Below are 19,554 nucleotides of genomic sequence, written 5' to 3' on the forward strand. Positions count from 1 at the left end.
ACTGCTTTGCTCAGCTCTGCAGCCCACCAGCAACTCCCACCAGCCTGTCCACAAGGCACTCCAGCCATCCCGCAAACTGCTCTACAATATATCTTCAGGCTCCCCCACTACTTAGCACAACGCTCAGTGATTTCAGCTCTTAGGTGAATTCAGCTTGTAGTAGGGGAGCCTCAGTGCCAGTGCACCATTAGCCCAAAGTGAACTCAGCAGCCTGTAACTAGACTCCTGATGAAATCAAAATTAGCTCTGACATTTCACAGTGGAGAGAGGAGGAAGTGCAATTAGCATGTAAGGCACTCACCCAGGGGCCCATGCCACCAAGTATTAATACTTGTCCCCAACCTCTCTCAATTCACAGAATTTTGGAACCCATGACCCTTGCCTAGCGAGTGCTACTTAGTTGATGGTGAGTCCCTCCATCATAACAAAAGGCCAAGTACAGTTCCAAGCACAGTTCCCATAATCAGGGTAATAACAATTTATTCTTCCTGCCCCAATAACAGAGACACTGGGGATCCCACAGCAGCCAAAGTGACCATTTGGGCAGCTATGGCCTCATTCTAGGCGGGGTGGGTGTGCCTATGCAAATGAGATCAGCCCCTGAAGTTCTTTTCCACAACTTGCCACACCTCACCACCAGATGTCAGGGTGGAGCTCATCCTGACACTGCTTACATCTTTGTTTGTTTCAACCTGCTGCCTATTAATTTCATTGGGTGATCCCTAGTTCTTGTGTTATGAGAAGGAGTAAATAACACTTCCTTCCTTACTTTCTCCACACCAGTCATGGCTTTATAGACCTCTATCATATCCCCCCTTAGTCATCTCTTTTCCAAGCTGAAAAGTCCCAGTCTTCTAATCTTTCCCCATATGGAAGCTGTTCCAAACCCCTAATCATTTTTGTTAAAAATTAAATTATGATAATTTATTATGTTTCTTTATCATAAGATTTTATAAAGTTGTTACTTAATTAAATTCATTGCTTTTGTTACTTTTGAGACTTGAATGTGGGGAGGCTGATCCTGTGCAATCCTTGTTGAAAATCCTTAGAGACTGAATTCTGGGTCTCCGGTTGCTTTTCTATGGGAGTTGGATGGTTTTGGGTTTTGGGAGGGGAGCATTGGAGAATGGCAATTTAGCAAACTCTAGCCCACCCAAAGGTTACACTGGGTTTCACTGCCAGGAATCCAGATTTGGAACACAAGACCCTATGTGTTCCATAACTCTACAGTTGTTTCCCGGACAAACATCTCTCAATAACCATGGCAATAAGTTCGACCATCACTTTCGGCAGAGACCCCACATGAGCCCCTTTGGGGTAGCAGCAAGAAAATGGTCGGACACAGATATAATATCCCTGCCAGCACATGTTTGGGCATGTCTAGCCTGCACAGTATCATGGATAGTCATCCTTTGCCTCAGTTTCCCCACCGGCCAGCATGAACAACCAATGGACAAACATTCCTTTTTAAACACCCCTTTCCTCTTCTGCACACCTTCATGCATGGTGTGGTGTCATCAGTAGGTGAAGTGTTAAAGTTTAGGAGTACACCTGGTCAGATCCATCTCCTGCCCATAGGGGAAGTGCTGCTCCACTTTCATGAAAAGACAACTGACCACGGCCTCTCTATTAGCAAAAACAATGAGGAGTCCTTGTGGCACCTTAGAGACTAACAAATTTATTTGGGCATAAGCTTTTGTGGGCTAAAACCCACTTCATCAGATGCATGGAGTGGAAATACAGGAGCAGGTATAAATACATGAGAGGATGAGGGGTTGCTTTACCAAGTGTGAGGTCAGCCTAACGAGATAAATCTATTAACAGCAGGATACCAAGGGAGGAAAAATAACTTTTGAAGTGGTAAGAGAGTGGCCCTTTATAGACAGTTGACAAGAAGGTGTGAGTAACAGTAGGGAGAAATTAGTATTGGGGAAGTAAACCTGCCTCTATATTGTCTTCTGTCACCAGACTGCCTTCTCTCACTGCGCCGTCACATCTTATTAAAATACCAGGCCCAGGTTTTCAGGTTCTTTTGTTAGTGAAACAACTCTAGAACTGTTGGATATGGACTAGATCTAATTCCCTACTGGAGTTCACTCAGTTATCCCCTGACATGTCAAGAGAACTCAACAGTATATTGCAACATTAAACTGAATCCTTACCTTTATAATCATATTCGTTTCCAAGAAGCAGCTTTTTCACTTTTCTGGTTGTCCCAGTTCCATTACCCAGTGGTGCCAGAGGGAGGTATTGGTTTGGGTGTCTCTTCTCTTAGGGAATATTAGGTACAGTCCTGAAGCCCTTTTGTCATACAACAAGGATAATAACATTTCATTACCCCTACACCCAAAATGTAAATGAATTTTAACCAAAATGCTCCCACTGGGGGGCAAGGAGGTGGATAACAAACAAGCAGCTTTCTAACTCTGTCTCTTCCTTCAGTTTCACCAACAGATGGCAGCAGAGAGCTCCTTCTCTAGAACTCCCACAAGCTGACATCCATATAAATATATTGTTGATTTACTGCTGCGGTGTTTTCCCCAAAATAATGCCCTTTTCTTAATAATATTTCCTTGTTTTGTACACAGACCCAGTGCTTGTGATAGGGGAAGTAATGCCTGTTAAAGGCATCCAAGGAAAGTAAGTTTCTAGGTGAGGGGGTTCAAGGCAGTTCATTTGCTAATTTTAAGAGGAATCTCTCGATATTTGAACCTGAAAATGTCATCTTTCTGGTGAAAAATCAAAAATTTAGAGCCAAAATTTACTCCCCCTCCCCCCTAAAATGGAAAACTTAGGGCTGAAAACCAAAAATTTAATTTAGAAATGCAACTTCAGTGTTTCATGGGAGCTGGTTTGAGTGCCTCATGCCCCCCTTTTCCCCATGGGCCAGTCTCCCTGGCTGGACTACATGTCCTATAATGCATCATGGTTTCCCCTGTTGCTGAGATACCATGATGCATTGGGACAGATTTATGTTACCAATCTGCCTGGGGCTTCAGGTGATCAGGCTGAGGCTGCAGAATCTTTAGGGGAGGAGATGAAGGACCACACCAAGTGACTAAGTTTAAAGCTCTATTAACCAAATAACAGCGGTGAGTGCTGGGCGCGCCCCACGTCACTCAGAGGGAGGAAGAAAGCGTTAGTGCCCGAGCCCTAACCCACTTTCATACTTACACACGCACAACCAAAGGCTGGCCAAGCCTGGGTGTAAAGTAAGAAGAAGAGCGGGAAAAGGGTAGACAAGAGTTCTGCCCTGTGCACAGGTCATCTAGGGTCCGCTGTAAATCTCTGACTTGCTTCAGCTTTTGGGAGGGTTTTAAGCCCTGGGTTCTTCCGGGGGCATTTTCGTCCGGGGTCCTCGTCCCCCGTGCTCTCGGTACTGGTCCGAACCGGCCTTCCGCGGCTCCCTTAGTTTTCCCAAAACACACCGGTTTCAGGGTCGCGAGACTGTTGTTTTTCCACTCACCAACCTTTGCAATCTTACTAGTTTTGCAACTCCTTCAGTTCTGTCTAGCTCAGGTCTCCTTTCTCATGGCTGGCCGGGGTTGAGACACAGCATCTGGCTGTTTGGCAGCAGAGAGGTTGTTTGTGTGCGCTGGCCTTGCACTGCAGTTTCTTTCCTTATCTCAGGCCTGGCTGGATCGTCGAGTTAACCTGTTCCTTTCTTCCTTCCTCCCCCTTCGGCCTCTCGTAATCTCCAAAGGAATCTTTCACTCCACACTCACTCCTTCAACCCTTCCCAGATACTTTCCAATGCATATAAAGGCATTAGCAATATACAACGCTGCTGCTTACCCAGGGGACCCCATGGGGGGGGCATTTTATTGTGACAGTCCTCCCCTTGACCCCAAATCAACATCCCGTTGTGAGGGGTCACCACTTAGGTGTCCATCCTCCCTCTGACACTGTGGCTAGTGTCACCATTGGCCTCCTACACAAGCAGCAATATAGCAAAAACACAATTATTAAGGCAGCAACAATTGCATACACAACCCAGTAGTGGCTTCTGGCTTCATTAGTAACATAGCATAACACATTCTCTTGGTGACATAGATGCCCCATCCGAATGGCTGTGGCAAACGCAGCTTTCTCCAGATTGAAGGTGTGCTGTAACACTGTAAAGGAGGAGGCATCTATCTGGAACACGGTAAGTTGCTCCTGGGCATGCGCCAATTGGAGAAAAACATTGGGTGTAATCCATGAAAAATTAAACACAATATAGTTAGAAATATTAAAAATACTTCGAATAACAGCAGGCCAATGCACCGAAAAATGTTGCACTTGAGATTGTAACGCAAGTCGAGGGACAACATGGGGTAGGTGGTCCTCCAAACAGACACAGAGGTATTGGTAAACAAATGTGCTTTAGTGGGGGCATATCGCAATGCCTCTCCTTCCCAGCAGATGTGTTGACCCACCTCATAAAAGCGGCCTGGCATTGCCCATTCTTTACGTATCATTTGAGGGGACTTCATAGGTCATAGCTGCCAGGTGTTGCCCTCTGCAATCCATGTGTGCTGATAGGGCTGCAGTCAGCACATACCACTTAGCCGTGTCGTTGGGGGGAGCCACCTCCCACACATCAAGATGGACCACTCAGTCCCAGAGGCAGCCTTCCCAAAGGCCTGGTTGGATTTTCACAGCAGGGGCCCACACTCCTTTCATGGGCCCAAAGGCCATGAAAGAGCAGGCTATGCCTGTGCACTTCCAGTTAGTGAGCCTCCAGGAATAGCAAAAAGGACACTGCTCCTGGGGAATCCCTGAGTGGAAATGGATTTTCCGGGGCCAGGCTCCATGGAGCACATCTTCCTGGATGCTACGGACTTGCTGGGTCAAATATTGTTGGAGCTAGGAGCACATAGAATCCCAAGCTAGTTGGTCCCCGGCCTCAATCAGTCCCTGCCAGGTGTCTCGTGTGTGGAGGGCCAATTCAGCAGTATGTTTGAGGGCAAAGGTGGCCACTGTAAGGTGGGTGAGATCCGCACTTGTGACTAGCCCCATGGCCTTTTCCAGCCATCCCAACTGCTTGTCTCTTATGGTCCCTTGCTGAATATTCCAAATGCTAGCTGCCGAATTGGCCCCATCCCACAAGGAGCTCACCAAGGTCCGCTTTTTCCAGGGGGACAATGCCTGCATAAGGAGGGCAAGTTGGAGGGTGGCCCCCCGGTACAATTGGGAAGGAAGGCTGGGACTTGAAAGCACTTCAGAGGCAAGTAAATATCTAAAGCTCCCAAGGTGGCATTGAGGAGGATCCAGCATTGAGATGCTACCTCCCATTTGGTGTCTGGTAAAATTTGCCATCACCGCTGGTGTGGGAGACATGGAGGTGCTTTCCTGGGACCATTCCCTGAAGACTGGAGGCTAAATGAAGGAGGCTACAATTTAAAAGGGATGCTGGAAATCGTTCTGGGCATGTAATATTTACCTCCCCACACTGGCGGGACGTGTGTGTGGATGAGTGGGTGATATAAGTAACATACCAAAATTTGGAACTACTGGGATTGGGTTGAACCCTACACCTTCTGGGTGCCAATACTGCAACCACACCCCGATGCCAGTTGTCAATGTGAATCACTGATTCTGATGGCAGGCTGAACTCTTCTGTGACTTTGAAAACCTCCTCATGTACCTTCCCATCTGTGGTCCACTTGAGCCATTGCTCCCAGGTTTCTCCTTCCCAGCGCAACCACAAGTGTTGGCAATACGAACCGAGATCTTCCTCCTCCAAAGGTAGGGGACAGTGTTCCCAGGTGGAAACAAACTCTTTGGGAGGGGGCTTTAGAGGGAGATGGGACGCGACGTTGTCCTGGGCAGTGCTGCCTTGTGGGTTATGGAGTTCTTCGGGGTTAACTCTGTCTTGGACCCAACTGGGGAGGGATACGCAGGGCCAGGGGACCTGGGGCTCTCGGCAGGGAGCCACCTTTGGAAAAACGCCCAGGTAATACATGGTGCCAAATTCCCAGGATGACGTGCCACAATTGCCTCCCATGCCAATGGATAATAAACCTTTTCTTCCACTCTGGCCAATTTTGGTTCATGGTAATATTAACAAAGGAGGACAAAAGTGTCAGAAACCCAAGGATTCCCATAAAAATATGCCACCATACATACATTGTATCACAATAAAGGATTCTGCAGGCCTGAAGCAGCAAGAGCGGTCCCACCACTCCTGTTCGGGGTGTCCCTAGGCTCTCACTATTACTGTTAACGAAGCGAAAGGGAAAGGAAAAGAACAACATAAATACACCTATTGGGGGAAATTGGGGCACATACAAAAACTATCTAAGTCATTAGTCATCCCATTACAGCCTTCCCTCGCTTCCATCATGGATGTTGTTTGCCTGGTTTAGGAAGTCATAACAACAATATTGTATCCAGGGATCAGAAATTACTGTCACTCCCCAAAGGGCCTCCCATTCCGCTCCAGGCCACCACATGAGGAACAGGGTTTGTCCCTCTGGGGTCCAGGGGAGGTCTGGGGCCACCCACCAGGTATTTTGCTGTGGCCCTACTGTGTCTATCCAGACTATGCACTGCCTCCACGGCGCCGCTCCTCCAGCCTTACGCCACATTGTGGCTCAGGCCCCATCAGCAGCTCAAACCAGGGAGAGCCTCTGGAGGTATTTTCCCTCCTCATAATTATAATCATCCTTATAATCCCATGAGCAGATGGAAACCCATATAGTCCAGGCAGATGGCAGGGCCACAACCAAGGCCCATGACGCCATGACCAGAAACCTAGGGAGAAACATATGTTTTGAGCTGATTGGCATGAGCCCATTTTAGTTTGCCTGGTAGCTGAAGCTGGTACGCTACCGGGGAGATGCGATTCACAATGGAGTACAGACCCACCCGCTTGACATCCAGAGTGTGGGCTGTCTTCCCCAGCTTTTGCATCATTACCTTGTCTCCAATTTGCCAACCCCAGATGTCTTTAACGATGATTCCCTTACACTTGGCCTTTTCCTTATCTAAAGTGGCCTGTATGGCTTCGCGGGTTTCACATAGCTCCTCCCTCAACTGGGCAAAGCTGAGACTTTTTTGGTTGTGGCAAATAGTAAATGAATGTTTGTTGTTGGCAAACACAGTACTTACATTACATTTACATTTGTCTACTAGCGGGTTGCTAACACTTCCATCCTCCCAAAACACTTCTTCCCAGGAATTAACATGTACACATTGCCCGTTATACAGTACTTTGGTCTCATTATCCAATTAATCCCACATACAGGATCCTAGTGAAATGTCTTTACTACAGGGATATGGAGCAACAGGCAAGAACAAGCACACCCACTTTTTAGGAGTCCACTCGGTACAACCTCTGGTGTCCAATAGCTTTCCTCCCTCCCCAGCCCACTGGCTCGAGGTCTGGGGTAGCCAGAAGGATACCATGTGCCCTATGAGGAGTGGGCTAACTTTCCATATCTTTGCTTCCAGATCTTGTTGGTGTGTGTTTTTAACAACAATTTCCCCAATTGTTAAAAGGTCTGGCCTTACTATGCTAGAAACATACTGGATCCATTCATATTGATAAGTATCAAACAGTGATCTTTTTCTTTGCTTTAGCAAGTGTATCAAAACCTTAGTGTTTCCTGATATTACCCAAAACATTTTGTGTTCCAAGGTGGACAAAGCAAGTATCTGCATTTCAGTACATCCCATAGCTATAGTGGTATGATTTTTCATTTCCATTTGTTTCTGTATTAGGCTGTCCTGTAGCTGGGACAGAGAGCTTAATTTATTTTTATTTTATCTCTATATTTTTAATTATAACCCCCTTATAGTCTTTTAGCAAATTTGACTAAATTGTCCATAGTCAAATTATTTCAATTAGATAGTCTCTTTGCCTGGATTATTTACAGACATTCCTTTGGAAAAGGGCCCATTTTTCCTTCAGAATGACTGCAAAGAAACCAATAATTCTCTTTTTATAACACTTTTCCTTTTTAACATTTTCACAAAGTTTAACTACTTAATTCCCTCCAGCCTCTGCAGAGTTAACTTTTCACTCTTTCCTTAAATCGCTTGCTTATTTCCCAAAATGACACCTTAATCGACTCAGATTTCACCATTCCAAGTACTATTTCTGGGATCTGAATTCCCCATGTCTGCACTTACTCCTTTCCTTACTCCTGCCACTATGCCCTCAGGGCTTCCAACCTGTTTTCCAATTTCTTTATCTGTTGCCTGCCTGCTTGTCTGGGCCCGATCTGCTTTCCTCGCTGAACTGTCCCTTTCCGTGGGCACAGGCTTTGTTCCATTACCAATTTAGCAAGGAAAGTGGGTTCCTTAACTATCCCCCAGCTCTCCTGGTCCCTTTCCTTAAACATTTCTTTCAAAATTGTGAAATCACCACAATATCACTCACAAAAAATACTACACTGCCCAAACTCCTATATCCTTCAGAGTTTAGTTTAACAGGGCAAGATCTGTTTAAAAGGAGTAATCTCTTGAACAAAGTATCGTCTTTGGATTGTTCCTTTTATACATTTCCTACACAAGTGCTACCACTATTTGCCCACACACCTATGTCCTTCAGAGTTGGGTCTCATATAGAAAATACCGCCTGAACATATTTCTTTTTAAATCTCTTTTACCTTTGTAACTCTTCTGTGCTCACGCTTGTACAAAACACAAAAGTCTATACCAATCCCACAGCTGCCCCCAAGTTTTTACCCTTGTGCCTTTCACACTCGGCATACAGGTCTAACAAATCCTGCCAAGTGTGCACAAGTTTCTGAAGCTCCGCCACGGAATCCCAGGGATTATGTCCCAACTTGGTGAGAGCCCTCTCCAACTGAGAGAGGTCCTCACTCCCCTTTGAAAGATGCAACAGGGTCCTGTCCCTTTTTGTCACCCCTTCCGTGGCTTGGGCATCAGGTCCACCAGCCTCCCATGACACCAGCGGGCCAGGAAGTGGGACTCCCATGTCTGCACTACCTAATGCCCGTGTGTCCAGCCTTGAACCCATTGTGGATGCCATCGCCCACGACTGTGGGACTCCCAAGTCCGCAATCGTTAACATTTGTTTCCTGAACATGCCGACACAATTCGTTAATACAGCTGGTTAGAACAGTTGGTGCGCTCTCACAACCCCACCCCACGCACTTCTCCACCAAAAATGTGACAGATTTATGTTACCAATCTGCCTGGGGCTTCAGGTGATCAGGCTGAGGCCACAGGATCTTTAGGGGAGGAGATGAGGGACCACACCAAGTGACTAAGTTTAAAGCTTTATTAACCAAATAACAGCTGTGAGTGCTGGGCACGCCCCACGTCACTCAGAGGGAGGAAGAAAGCGTTAGTGCCCGAGCCCTAACCCACTTTCATACTTACACACGCACAACCCAAGGCTGGCCAAGCCTGGGTGTAACGTAAGAAGAAGAGCAGGGGAAGGGTAGACGAGAGTTCTGTACTGTGCACAGGTCATCTAGGGTCTGTTGTAAATCTCCAACTTGCTTCAGCTCTCGGGAGGGTTTTAAGCCCTGGGTTCTTCCAGGGGCATTTTCATCCAGGGACTCTCATCCCCCATGCTCTCGGTACCAGTCCAAACCGGCCTTCCGCGGCTCCCTTAGTTTCCCAAAACACACCGGTTTCTGTTGTTTTTCCACTCACCGACTTTTTCAATCTTACTAGTTTTGCAACCCCTTCAATTCTGTCTGGCTCAGGTCTCCTTTTTCATGGCTGGCTGGGGTTGAGACACAGGCATCTGGCTGTTTGGCAGCAGAGAGCTTGTTTGTGTGCACTCGCCTTGCGCTGCAGTTTCGTTTCTTATCTTCGGGCCTAGCTGGATCATTGAGTTAACCTGTTCCTTTCTTCCTTCCTCCCCCTTCGGCCTCTCGTAACCTCCAAAGGAATCTTTCACTCCACACTCACACCTTCAACCCTTTCCAAGATACTTTCCAGTGCATATAAAGGCGTTAGCAATACACAACGCTGGTGCTTACCCAGGGGACCCCGGGGGGGGGGGGGCATTTTATTGTGACAGCATCATAGGAGCTATATTGCTGTGATGCATCATGGGAGATGTAGTCCAGCTGGGGAGCCCAGCCCAAAGAAGAGAAAACAATTGATTTTCAGCCAAAATTTTTCAGTTTTTGCAAAAATATTTTGTTGAGATAAACCAAAGTTGCCTTCAAAAACAGTTTTGACAGAATTTTTTTGATATTTTTATGGCTATCAAGAATATTATCATAGTTAATACTAAAAAATTTGTGGCAGGATAGTAAACCTACTGCTTCAGGACTTAGCTGATCTCTACCAGACACCAGGATGAGACTTGATGCTGGCTGATTAGTGTTGCCCCTCAACCTCAGCAGTTTGCCAATATTTGGGATTTTGCTGCATTGTTTCCCTCCTCCTTGTAGTTGTAACAAGCTTTTATGTATTTGAAAACTGTTACCATGTCCCCTCTCAGTCTTCTCTTCTCTAGACTAAACAAACCCAATTTTTTCAATCTTCCCTCATAGGTCACATTCTAGACCTTTAATCATGTTTGTTGTTCTTCTCTGGACTTTCTCCAATTCGTCCACATCTTTCCTGAAATGTGGTGCCCAGAACTGGACTGGGGCCTAATCAGTGCAGAGTAGAGCAGAAGAATTACTTCTCGTGTCTTGCTTACAACACTCCTGATAATACATCCCAGAATGATGTTTGCTTTTTTTCAACAGTGTTACACTATTGACTCATATTTGGCTTGTGATCCACTATAGGCCCCAGATCCCTTTCTGCAGTACTTCTTCTGAGGCAGTCGTTTCCCATTTTGTCTGCATGCAACTGATTGTTCCCTCCTAAGTGGAGTACTTTGCATTTGTCCTATTGAATTTCATCCAATTTACTTCAGACCATTTCTCCAGTTTGTCCAGATCATTATGAATTTTAATCCTATCCTCCAAAGCACTTGCAACCCCTCCCAGCTTGGTACCATCTGCAAACTTTAAAATTGTACTCTCTATGCCATTATCTAAATCATCAGTGAAGATATTGAACAGAGCCGGATGCAGAACTGATCCTTGCGGGACCCCACTCAATATGCCCTTCCAGCTTGACTGTGAACCACTGTTAACTACTCTCTGGGAACGGTTTTCCACCCACTTATGCATCCACCTTATAGTAGCTCCATCGGTCCGTCCATCCAGTGGTTGGTCCATCCAGTGGTCCATCCATTGGTCCATCCATCCATCCATCCACTCATTCATCCATTGGTCCACGCATCCATACAGTGGTCCATCTGGTGTCCATATTTACAGTCATAAATGTTAAGAACAGAAGGGAGCCTTCCTTTGTATCCATCCTTTCATCCAAATTTATTCACCCAGAACAATGATTTATTCTCTCTCCTTCCAGTCCATTGCCTCTGTCTTCTAGAGTTGTTTGGAAAATGGGGTTTTATTCCCCCAGAAAATTTCAAGGAAAATGGGGAAAAATTGTCAAAATTTTCAGCTGAAAATTTCAACTTTTTGGTAACCCTTATCCCCCCCCCAAAACCCCTTCCAAACTTAATTTTAGAAAATTGCAGTCCCACTTCCTTGCACTCCCAAGCTCCATGGCTGCACACCCAGTGAACTGGAGAGCAGTTAGGGCTTCCAGGCTCTCAGCTCCTGGGACAGTCTTGGCCTCACCTGTCTGATAACAGCATGGTTTTTCATGCAGACCCTTTTCCATAATTCTGACAGAGTAGAGGGGCCTTAAAGTCTCTCTGAGAATCCCCCAGAGCAGGGGCCTCTCTGGCTGGTGTGGAATTGACATAAGAACCTGCATCAGCCCTGTTCTCAGCCTCCGGCATAGGGGATGTATCAGTGGCATGGCCGGAGTGCATGGAGCTCTAGGTCTTCTCTGCTCCCCACGGCCTGCAGAGCAGAGACTAAGTTGGAGCAGTCCCGACACTGCTCTAACTCATATTCTTTGCATTCGGGAATAGAGAGCTTGTGTTATTAACAACAGCAGTTGCCCCATCCAGCAGGGGCTGGGCAGTGCCATGGATGGCCATGGAAGGAAGGGAGGTCATAGGTGGCTTAGTACTACCTCTGCCCTGGGCACAGGAACAGGGCAGCTGAGAACATGGCTCAGGGTCTGACCTTAGAGCATCTGGAACAGCCATCTACCTTGGCCAATATGGTTCTGGTGGAGAGCAGGGGGTGCCAAGGTGCTGGGTGGCAGACGAGGGGAGTGACCAATAAAAAGGCAGTGGAGCTGCTATCTGGAGCACTGTTAGAGACACATGAAGACTGCTATGATTCAGGAAAGTTTAGGTTGGATATTAGGAAAAACTTTTTCACTAGGAGGGTGGTGAAACACTGGAATGCGTTACCTAGGGAGGTGGTAGAATCTCCTTCCTTGGAAGTTTTTAAGGTCAGGCTTGACAAAGCCCTGGCTGGGATGATTTGATTGGGGATTGGTCCTGCTTTGAGCAGGGGGTTGGACTAGATGACCTCCTGAGGTCCCTTCCAACCCTGATATTCTATGATTCTATGATTCTATGATTCTAAATAGCCCTAATGTCCAGCCTGGGTGGATAGTGCTCATTGCGGTGGGTGACATGAGAATAGCATGTTGCAGTAGCTGGAGGGGATGGACTGGTTGTGACTGGCACAGCCTGGCACAGGAGCTACCTGGGATTGGCTGCTAGGAGACAGATTCTATCTGGCACAAAATACCCTGAAATCCAACACAGGGCAGATTTATGGATGTAGGGACCCCTCCACTCCCAATGCAACCAGGCCCCCATGATTTCTATTGGGGTTAAATGTTGTCAGCAGTCCCTGAAGTGCCTATGGGTGGCAGAGGATCAGAGGATTCTGAGGCCCAATGGAGATACCCAGTGCCATTCATTTGCATATTCCACTACCCACAATGCATTGCCAACTCTTGGCTAGGGAGCTGAGTGGGACTAAGGAATTTGGATGCCAAATGGGGATGCCCACATGCTGCTCATTTGCATATACCCTACCCATAATGCTTTGCCTACTCACAGCTAGGGAGCTCAGGGGAACTAGGAGAAATGAATTCAGTTGCCAAATTGGGGGGCCTGCCATGTGATGCTCATTTGAATATACCATGACCCACAATGCTCTGGTGGCACACAGCAAATGCACTGAGAGAGCTTAGGACCACACTGGAGATTCGGAAGAAAGCATTGGTTGTACAGAGAAGGTGGGGAGGGGGTGTAGAGGTTTTGCTGGGATTGGAGCTGTAGCATCCAGTGACTGTGGAGATTTAGGTGCTGAGTAGCCAATAGATGCACTTCCATGAAGAAGGCGCTGGTTAGCCTAAGAGGGCACTGGCAAAGATTCCTTGAGTAGTTGGTGCCCATCAGAGGCAAAGGTGTGGTGTGGGCAATCTGAGACCCTTGTCAAATTTCTGATCCATTGAGCCTTGTTGTTGGGTAATCCACAGTGAGAAGAGCTTAAGAGCTGACACACTAGGTCAGACCATGGTCTCATCCAATATCCTGTCTCCAACTGTGGCCCATACCAGAGCTCCAGGGCAAGTGTACAGAGCAGGGCAGTTAGACCGATCCCCTTCTGGCAGGCAGAGGTTTCAGTTCACCCTGGGCATGGGATTGCATCCTGACCACTGTGGCTAACAGCCATGGGTGGACCTATACTCCATGAAATTATCCAGCTCTTCTTTGAACCCAGAGTGAGTCCCTGGCAGAGACCCTGGTGGGGGGTGGATGTGTGGGCTCCATACCCAGAATGGCACAGGTAGGCTGGCACCAGGATCAATTGCTTCTGACTGAGGAAGTGCATGTCAGTGCTGGATGAGGTGGGGGGGGGGGAAGGCAGCCCCCTAGGGACAGATCTTGGGGAGGAAGCTAAATACCCCAGCTGCATCAGGGTGGAGGCAGAAGCAGCCACGGGAGAGGGGGACACTTTGATGTTGTCTCCTGTTGCTGCTAGAGAAAGACACTCCCCCTTTCTGAGATCCCTATACCGGCTCCCTCTGCAGCCAGAGCCCATTGTCAAGGAGCCTTTGGACACTGCCAGACTCACTAGCTCTCTGCCCTCCATTGTCCAGTAGTCTCCGAGGCCTCAGCTGGGCCATGAGCCACCCTCAGCCTTTGGGACTGGCCTCCTAGCCAGGTGACAGCATGCAGCTCAGCCCATCACCACCCCAAGCGGCTCCAGGAACCTGACAGGACTCGGCAGGGTAAGGACATCATTTCAACCCCTGTGCTTAGCCAGCAAACACCTGCTTCAGCGTCCCATGGAGCCCCGGGGCCTGGAATTAGGAAGCCCAGAATGTGTGTGGGGGGAGATGCTCAGCATGCTCATTTGCATATGTATTTACCCAGAATGTACCAGTTTCGTGGTGGTGTCCTAGCTTGGGGTGGGGGTGGGGTGGACAATGACTTAGTGGCAGTCCCTCCCCACCCCCCGTTTCTTGTCTCTGGGCTTTGCTGGCTGTGATTGGAACGGATGGGGGCTCTCTCCCCATGGCTGCTCCATCCAGCTCCAGGCTGCACTGTGATGTTTAATATAAGCCTCTCCCCAGTCTTAGTCGGTGGTAGGAAAATGCCCTAAGCCTCAGCACAGAGGGCACTGGGAGTAGGTCAGGGTTGGCTTGTTTCAGTACAACTGCAGCAGCACTGCTGGCGAAGTGGTGTCAGACTATTTGCAAAAAGAAAAGGAGGACTTGTGGCACCTTAGAGACTAACCAATTTATTTGAGCATGAGCTTTCGTGAGCTACAGCTCACTTCATCAGACTATTTGGGCTCTCAGCCCCTGACTAGCATGGGGTGAGCTCGCTCAGAAATTTTCTAGCTGGAGCAGAGCAATGATCTCTATGGTCTGATAATTTGACTCAGTCAGTAGCTGCAGCCTGGACGCTTCTGTAACCCTGGCTTACTCCATGTAGCACTCTGTCCTCTGCTAGCGACTGCACCACTGAGAGATTGATGAGTCTGCTGGAGCCTTGGGGGGCAGAGCTGGGTCCCTGGGCTCAGGTCTTTGGATCCTGGGTTTGATCTCCATGATGACAACCCATCCAGGCGGAAAGGGGTCCCTAACTACTCACCCACCCTCCTTCCCTGGAAGGCTGTATGTACCATGGGTTCCTGTGAGTGAAGCCCACTGCGTCCCACAGAGCCAGTTTGGGGTTGCTCTCTAAGGTGCGTTCCCAAATCTCACCCTGCCATGGCTGATGTCTCCCCTGTTAGCTTTCTGGGATTCTCTGCTGATATCAAAGAGCTGCACCGACGGACAGGGTGAAGGGAAGGGGGCCACAGCAACTGCCAGCCTGGATCAGACCATCTGGCCCAGTATCCAACAGCAGCTGATGCAGGACTCCTCCCCGCTCGGCTTGAGTGCTGAAGCATGCGGCTGGAGACTCATTGACCCCGTGCCATGGTCAGCTGCCCACACTGGAGAAGAAGAGGCGGCCAGGGATAGAGATTTCCTTGAGAACTGATTTATCGATGTCGTTTATTGGACCAATGCCGTGGCTCACTACCCCAGGATGGTCAATCCTGCAGCATCTCCATCCGTTCCCTTCAGCCAGCTATCACGGGCACTTAGCCACCCCCAGAGAATGTGGGTGCCTCCCAGATCCCTTGTGCAGTAGGGCAGTTATCCCCCTTGGGCAGAGGAGGTAGTGAAGCCCAGAGAGACTGTGGGCACACCTATGTTTGAGCTGGGAGGGGTGAGTCACACCCGTGCTAGCTCTGCTCATGCTAGTGCCTAAAGATAGCAGCGAGTGCACAGTGGCTTGGTCAGATGCTCCGAGTACAATCCAACCCCGCCCCCTGGGTGTATAACTCGGGCCACTAGCCCATGCGACAGCCGACATGCAACTATTTCTAGGCACTAGCTCGAGCAGGTTCAGCTACTCAAAGTGGGAATCGCACCTCCTGGCTCAAAGGCGGACGTACCCTGAGTGACTTGGGCAGGACGGGTGTGGCAGAATGGGGACTGGAAGCCAGGCTAGGGGTCTAACCACTGGGCCATCCTCCTTCCCTACAAGGGTGGATGTACCATCCGCTCTTGTAGGTGAACCCCACTGGGTTTCCCCCTAGCTAGTTCAGGGCTGCTGCCTACAGTGCATTCCCCAGCTCTCGCCCCATCATGGTAACCATTAGGTTACTGGAGCCCTCCACTGGTGTCAGTGAGCTGCATTGACTATCGTGGTGATTTATACCAACCCAGCGTCAGTTGGTGAGATTGGGGACTGAGGCGTCCGGCCTGCAGACGTGCCTTGTGCTGCCCAGAGATGGGGATAATAATGAGGAGGCAGGTAACTCTGTCCTGGCCGCTAGGACACCGTGCCCCTGCTTACCTGTGTCCTCAGTGGTGGGAATGGGCACAACACCAACCACAAGTCTCCCCCATAGGGCTGGAGGGGAGTCAGGCCATGTGTTAGGCAAGGTTGGCTCTCATTGTGGGCTGGGTGTCCTGAGAGGAACTAAACCTGCCAGGGATGGTCCCTCCTGGCAGCTGGGATTCCTGTGTATTTGTGCACATGCATGAGAGTGTGTATATGTGTATGTGCATGCACGTGGGCCTCCATGTGTGCATTTATATGCGTGTGTACATGTGCATGTCTGTGTATCCACGTGTGTGTATACACCTATATGTGTATATTCATGTGCATGCATGTGTGTTCCATGCCTGTTCCCATGACGCCCATCCAAGGGGATGGTTGGTTGTGTCCTGTCCTGTCCTCTCTCCGCCGCAGACCTGGAGGGGAGGGATCCAGGCAGAGAGCTGGCTGAACCCAGGCATCTGTGACCCTGGCTCTTCCCACAGGGATCAGGGGTACTGTGCCAACCTGCCCCGATCTGTGTGCCCCGCAAACACTCCCTGCCCTCGTCTGGGGACTGGACTGTTGGATCCACTGGCCAGTATACCCTGCAGACAGGACCTGACTGATCTCCAGTGTGAACCCACTGACTTCCCTGGAGTCACTCTTGATTCTCACCAGGGTGTGTGAGAGCAGGGTCAGGCCCAGGGCAGGCAATGGCCCGTGGGGCTGCAATAACTACTAGGCAGCAGCTTCACTGCTGCTCTTCAATCTAGGGGGGCAAAGACACCTCCCCAGCCTCCAGGATGTGGGGGGATACAAGCAACCTGGCCATTCCGATCAGGATCCAGGGCTTAGAGACAAGGGGGGGGCAATCCATCAGAAGGAACTGCCCTTCTGGTCTGAACCCAGCTGCAACAAAAGGCCCCATCACTGCCCTCACGTGTGGGACTGGCTAATTTCCATAAACTCCCAGATCTGGGGTGCTTGCTTCAGGCTAGTTAGCTTCATACACCCCATCTAATCTAATCTATCTATCTATCCATCCATGACAGCAGTGCTTGGGCACGACTGATCTAGAGTCCTGGTTTCCATTCTAACCCCCCATTTCCAGATACTCAGAATTTCTCCAGGTCCCTGCGGGAGGCGATCATTCCATTTGCTGGGAGCATGATCGTTTTAGGAGCGCGGGAGCCCCTTCAGAACGCCGCGAGGGTGGAGCGATGCACTGATTCCTTCCCACATTGCAAGTGGCGTCTGCACTCAGCGAACTCACCCACGGAAGAAGCTGGGCCACTTTTGAGTTCCGCTGGCCTTGTAGCCCTGCCCCAGAACGGTAAAAACCAAGCCAAGGTGAAAGACAGGTCAGGAAATATCACAATGATGGGATCCACATTTTCAAAGTGACTTGTGATTTTGGGTGCCCAGTCTGGGACAGCACAAGCGAGGGTGATTTTAACAAAGTCCTGAGTACTCAGGCCCAGATCCTCAAAGGTATTCAGCCCTCGTTCCCATTGAAATCAATGGAAGTTGGGTGCCTTTGAGGATCTGGCCCCACCCTCTAAAAAACAGGCTCCTTTAAGAGACATCCATTTGGGTCCCAAAACCAACAGTTGCTTTTGAAACTCTTAGCTGTGAAAGTCTAAAGTTGCCCTATGAGCTGAGATGATGCCACTGGGCTCATACAGTAACGTAGGGATGAGGACCTAGGGCTGCAGGCTCCCAGCAAGGTGCTGTATCCAGGCTGCGTTGTTGCAGAGTACCCTGAACGCAGTGCCTAAGCATGAGGAGTCTGAGTGTGGTGCACAGTGAGAGCCAGGAGACGCAGTGAGACATACATCCCCTTGTGTAACTCTTGGTTCTGTGGTTTCCCAGCAGGTGAGGTGAATCTGGGGCACATGGGCCACACCAACCAGTCCTTCGCCACCGAGTTTGTCTTCCACCCCTTTTCGTCCGTGCCCACGACACAGCAGCTCCTCTTTGTGCTCTTCCTTCTGCTCTACCTGACCATCATCATCAGCAACGCCTCCATTCTCTGGGTTGTCTGCACCGACCACACCCTCCACTCCCCCATGTACTTCTTTCTGGGCAGCCTCTCAGGGCTGGAGGTGTGCTACACCACTGTGGTAGTGCCCCAGATGCTGATCAGTGTCTGGGATGCCCACACCACCATCACCGTGGCCAGCTGCGGGGCCCAGATGTTCTTCTTTGTGGCACTCGGCAGTGCTGACTGCTTCCTGCTGGCAGTCATGGCCTACGACCGGTATGTGGCCATCCGGCACCCACTGCGCTACGCCCTCATCATGACACGACAGCTCTGCCGGTGGCTGGTGGTCGCCTCACTGTGCCTCGGGGGGCTTCTCTCACTGGAGCTGACATCCCTGGTCTTTGCCCTGCCCTTCTGCGGCCTCCAGATCAACCACTTCCTGTGCGATGTGCCACCCGTGCTGCGTCTAGCCTGCGGCGACACGCACCTCCACCGGACTGCGCTGTTCAGCATGAGCGTGGCTGTGCTGGCCGTCCCCTTCCTCCTCATCTGTCTCTCCTATGCCCTCATCACAGCTGCCGTGCTGCGCATCTGCTCGGCCGAGGGCCGGCGCCGCGCCTTCCACACCTGCTCCTCCCACCTGACGGTGGTGCTGCTGCAGTACGGCAGCTGCGGCCTGGTCTACCTGCACCCCAAGGCCGACTCAACAGAGGACAAGGACCGACAGATCGCTCTGATCTACACCTTTGTCACACCACTGCTCAACCCCCTCATCTACAGCCTGAGGAACAAGGACATCAAGCAGGCCCTGAGCAGAGCCATGAGGCGGGCACTGGCATCCCAGCCTCGGTGAGGGGCCAGACAGCCATGTCTCTGCAACCAGTCCCTGCCCCCCAGACCCAGGCTATGCCTGTCAGCCCCATTCCTGCCTCCCCTGCCCTTCTGCAATGGGGAGACCCAGGTTCCACTCTTAGGCCTGGTCGCTCCATGCAGCAGAAGCCACCTATTTCTATGCCACAGGCAGGAAGGAGGCAGGGATGCCTGATTTGCGAGTGGAACATACGCGGGCTCTGAAATGCAGCCCTAGTTGCTGCAGTGCATGAAGTGTAAACCTGGGGAGGCCAAGAGAAATCAGAGGATCAGGGTGAAAACGAGCCGTCAGCCTGTGGCTGCTATAGGGAAGGCGCTCTCTGCCGCCATCTCTTGGTGAACTGGAGGAAAAGGCACAATGCCTGACCTCGTTCGCATGTTTGTTAGCTGCCCTTCCAATGTGAACAATTAACTTTGGGGGATAAGGATATGAAATGTTTTCATCCTTTCTGTGTGA

The 19,554-nt window shown here is 49.8% G+C and overlaps 1 protein-coding gene across 1 annotated transcript; it reads left to right on the forward strand.

The window, feature by feature from the left end:
* Window positions 1-18,138: 18,138 nt before the first annotated feature.
* LOC141989909 (olfactory receptor 10Q1-like) lies at window positions 18,139-19,080 on the forward strand. The gene has a single exon (XM_074956835.1). It carries the CDS (start codon window positions 18,139-18,141, stop codon window positions 19,078-19,080), a length of 942 nt encoding a protein of 313 aa, XP_074812936.1.
* Window positions 19,081-19,554: the final 474 nt, after the last annotated feature.

This window comes from Natator depressus, chromosome 6 (genome assembly GCF_965152275.1).
Source record: "Natator depressus isolate rNatDep1 chromosome 6, rNatDep2.hap1, whole genome shotgun sequence".
Classification (NCBI taxonomy): Eukaryota; Metazoa; Chordata; order Testudines; family Cheloniidae; genus Natator; species Natator depressus.

Bases quoted from the DNA above. Each gene is read 5' to 3' on its own strand.
- LOC141989909 (XM_074956835.1), top strand. From the start codon at position 18,139: ATGGGCCACACCAACCAGTCCTTCGCCACCGAGTTTGTCTTCCACCCC.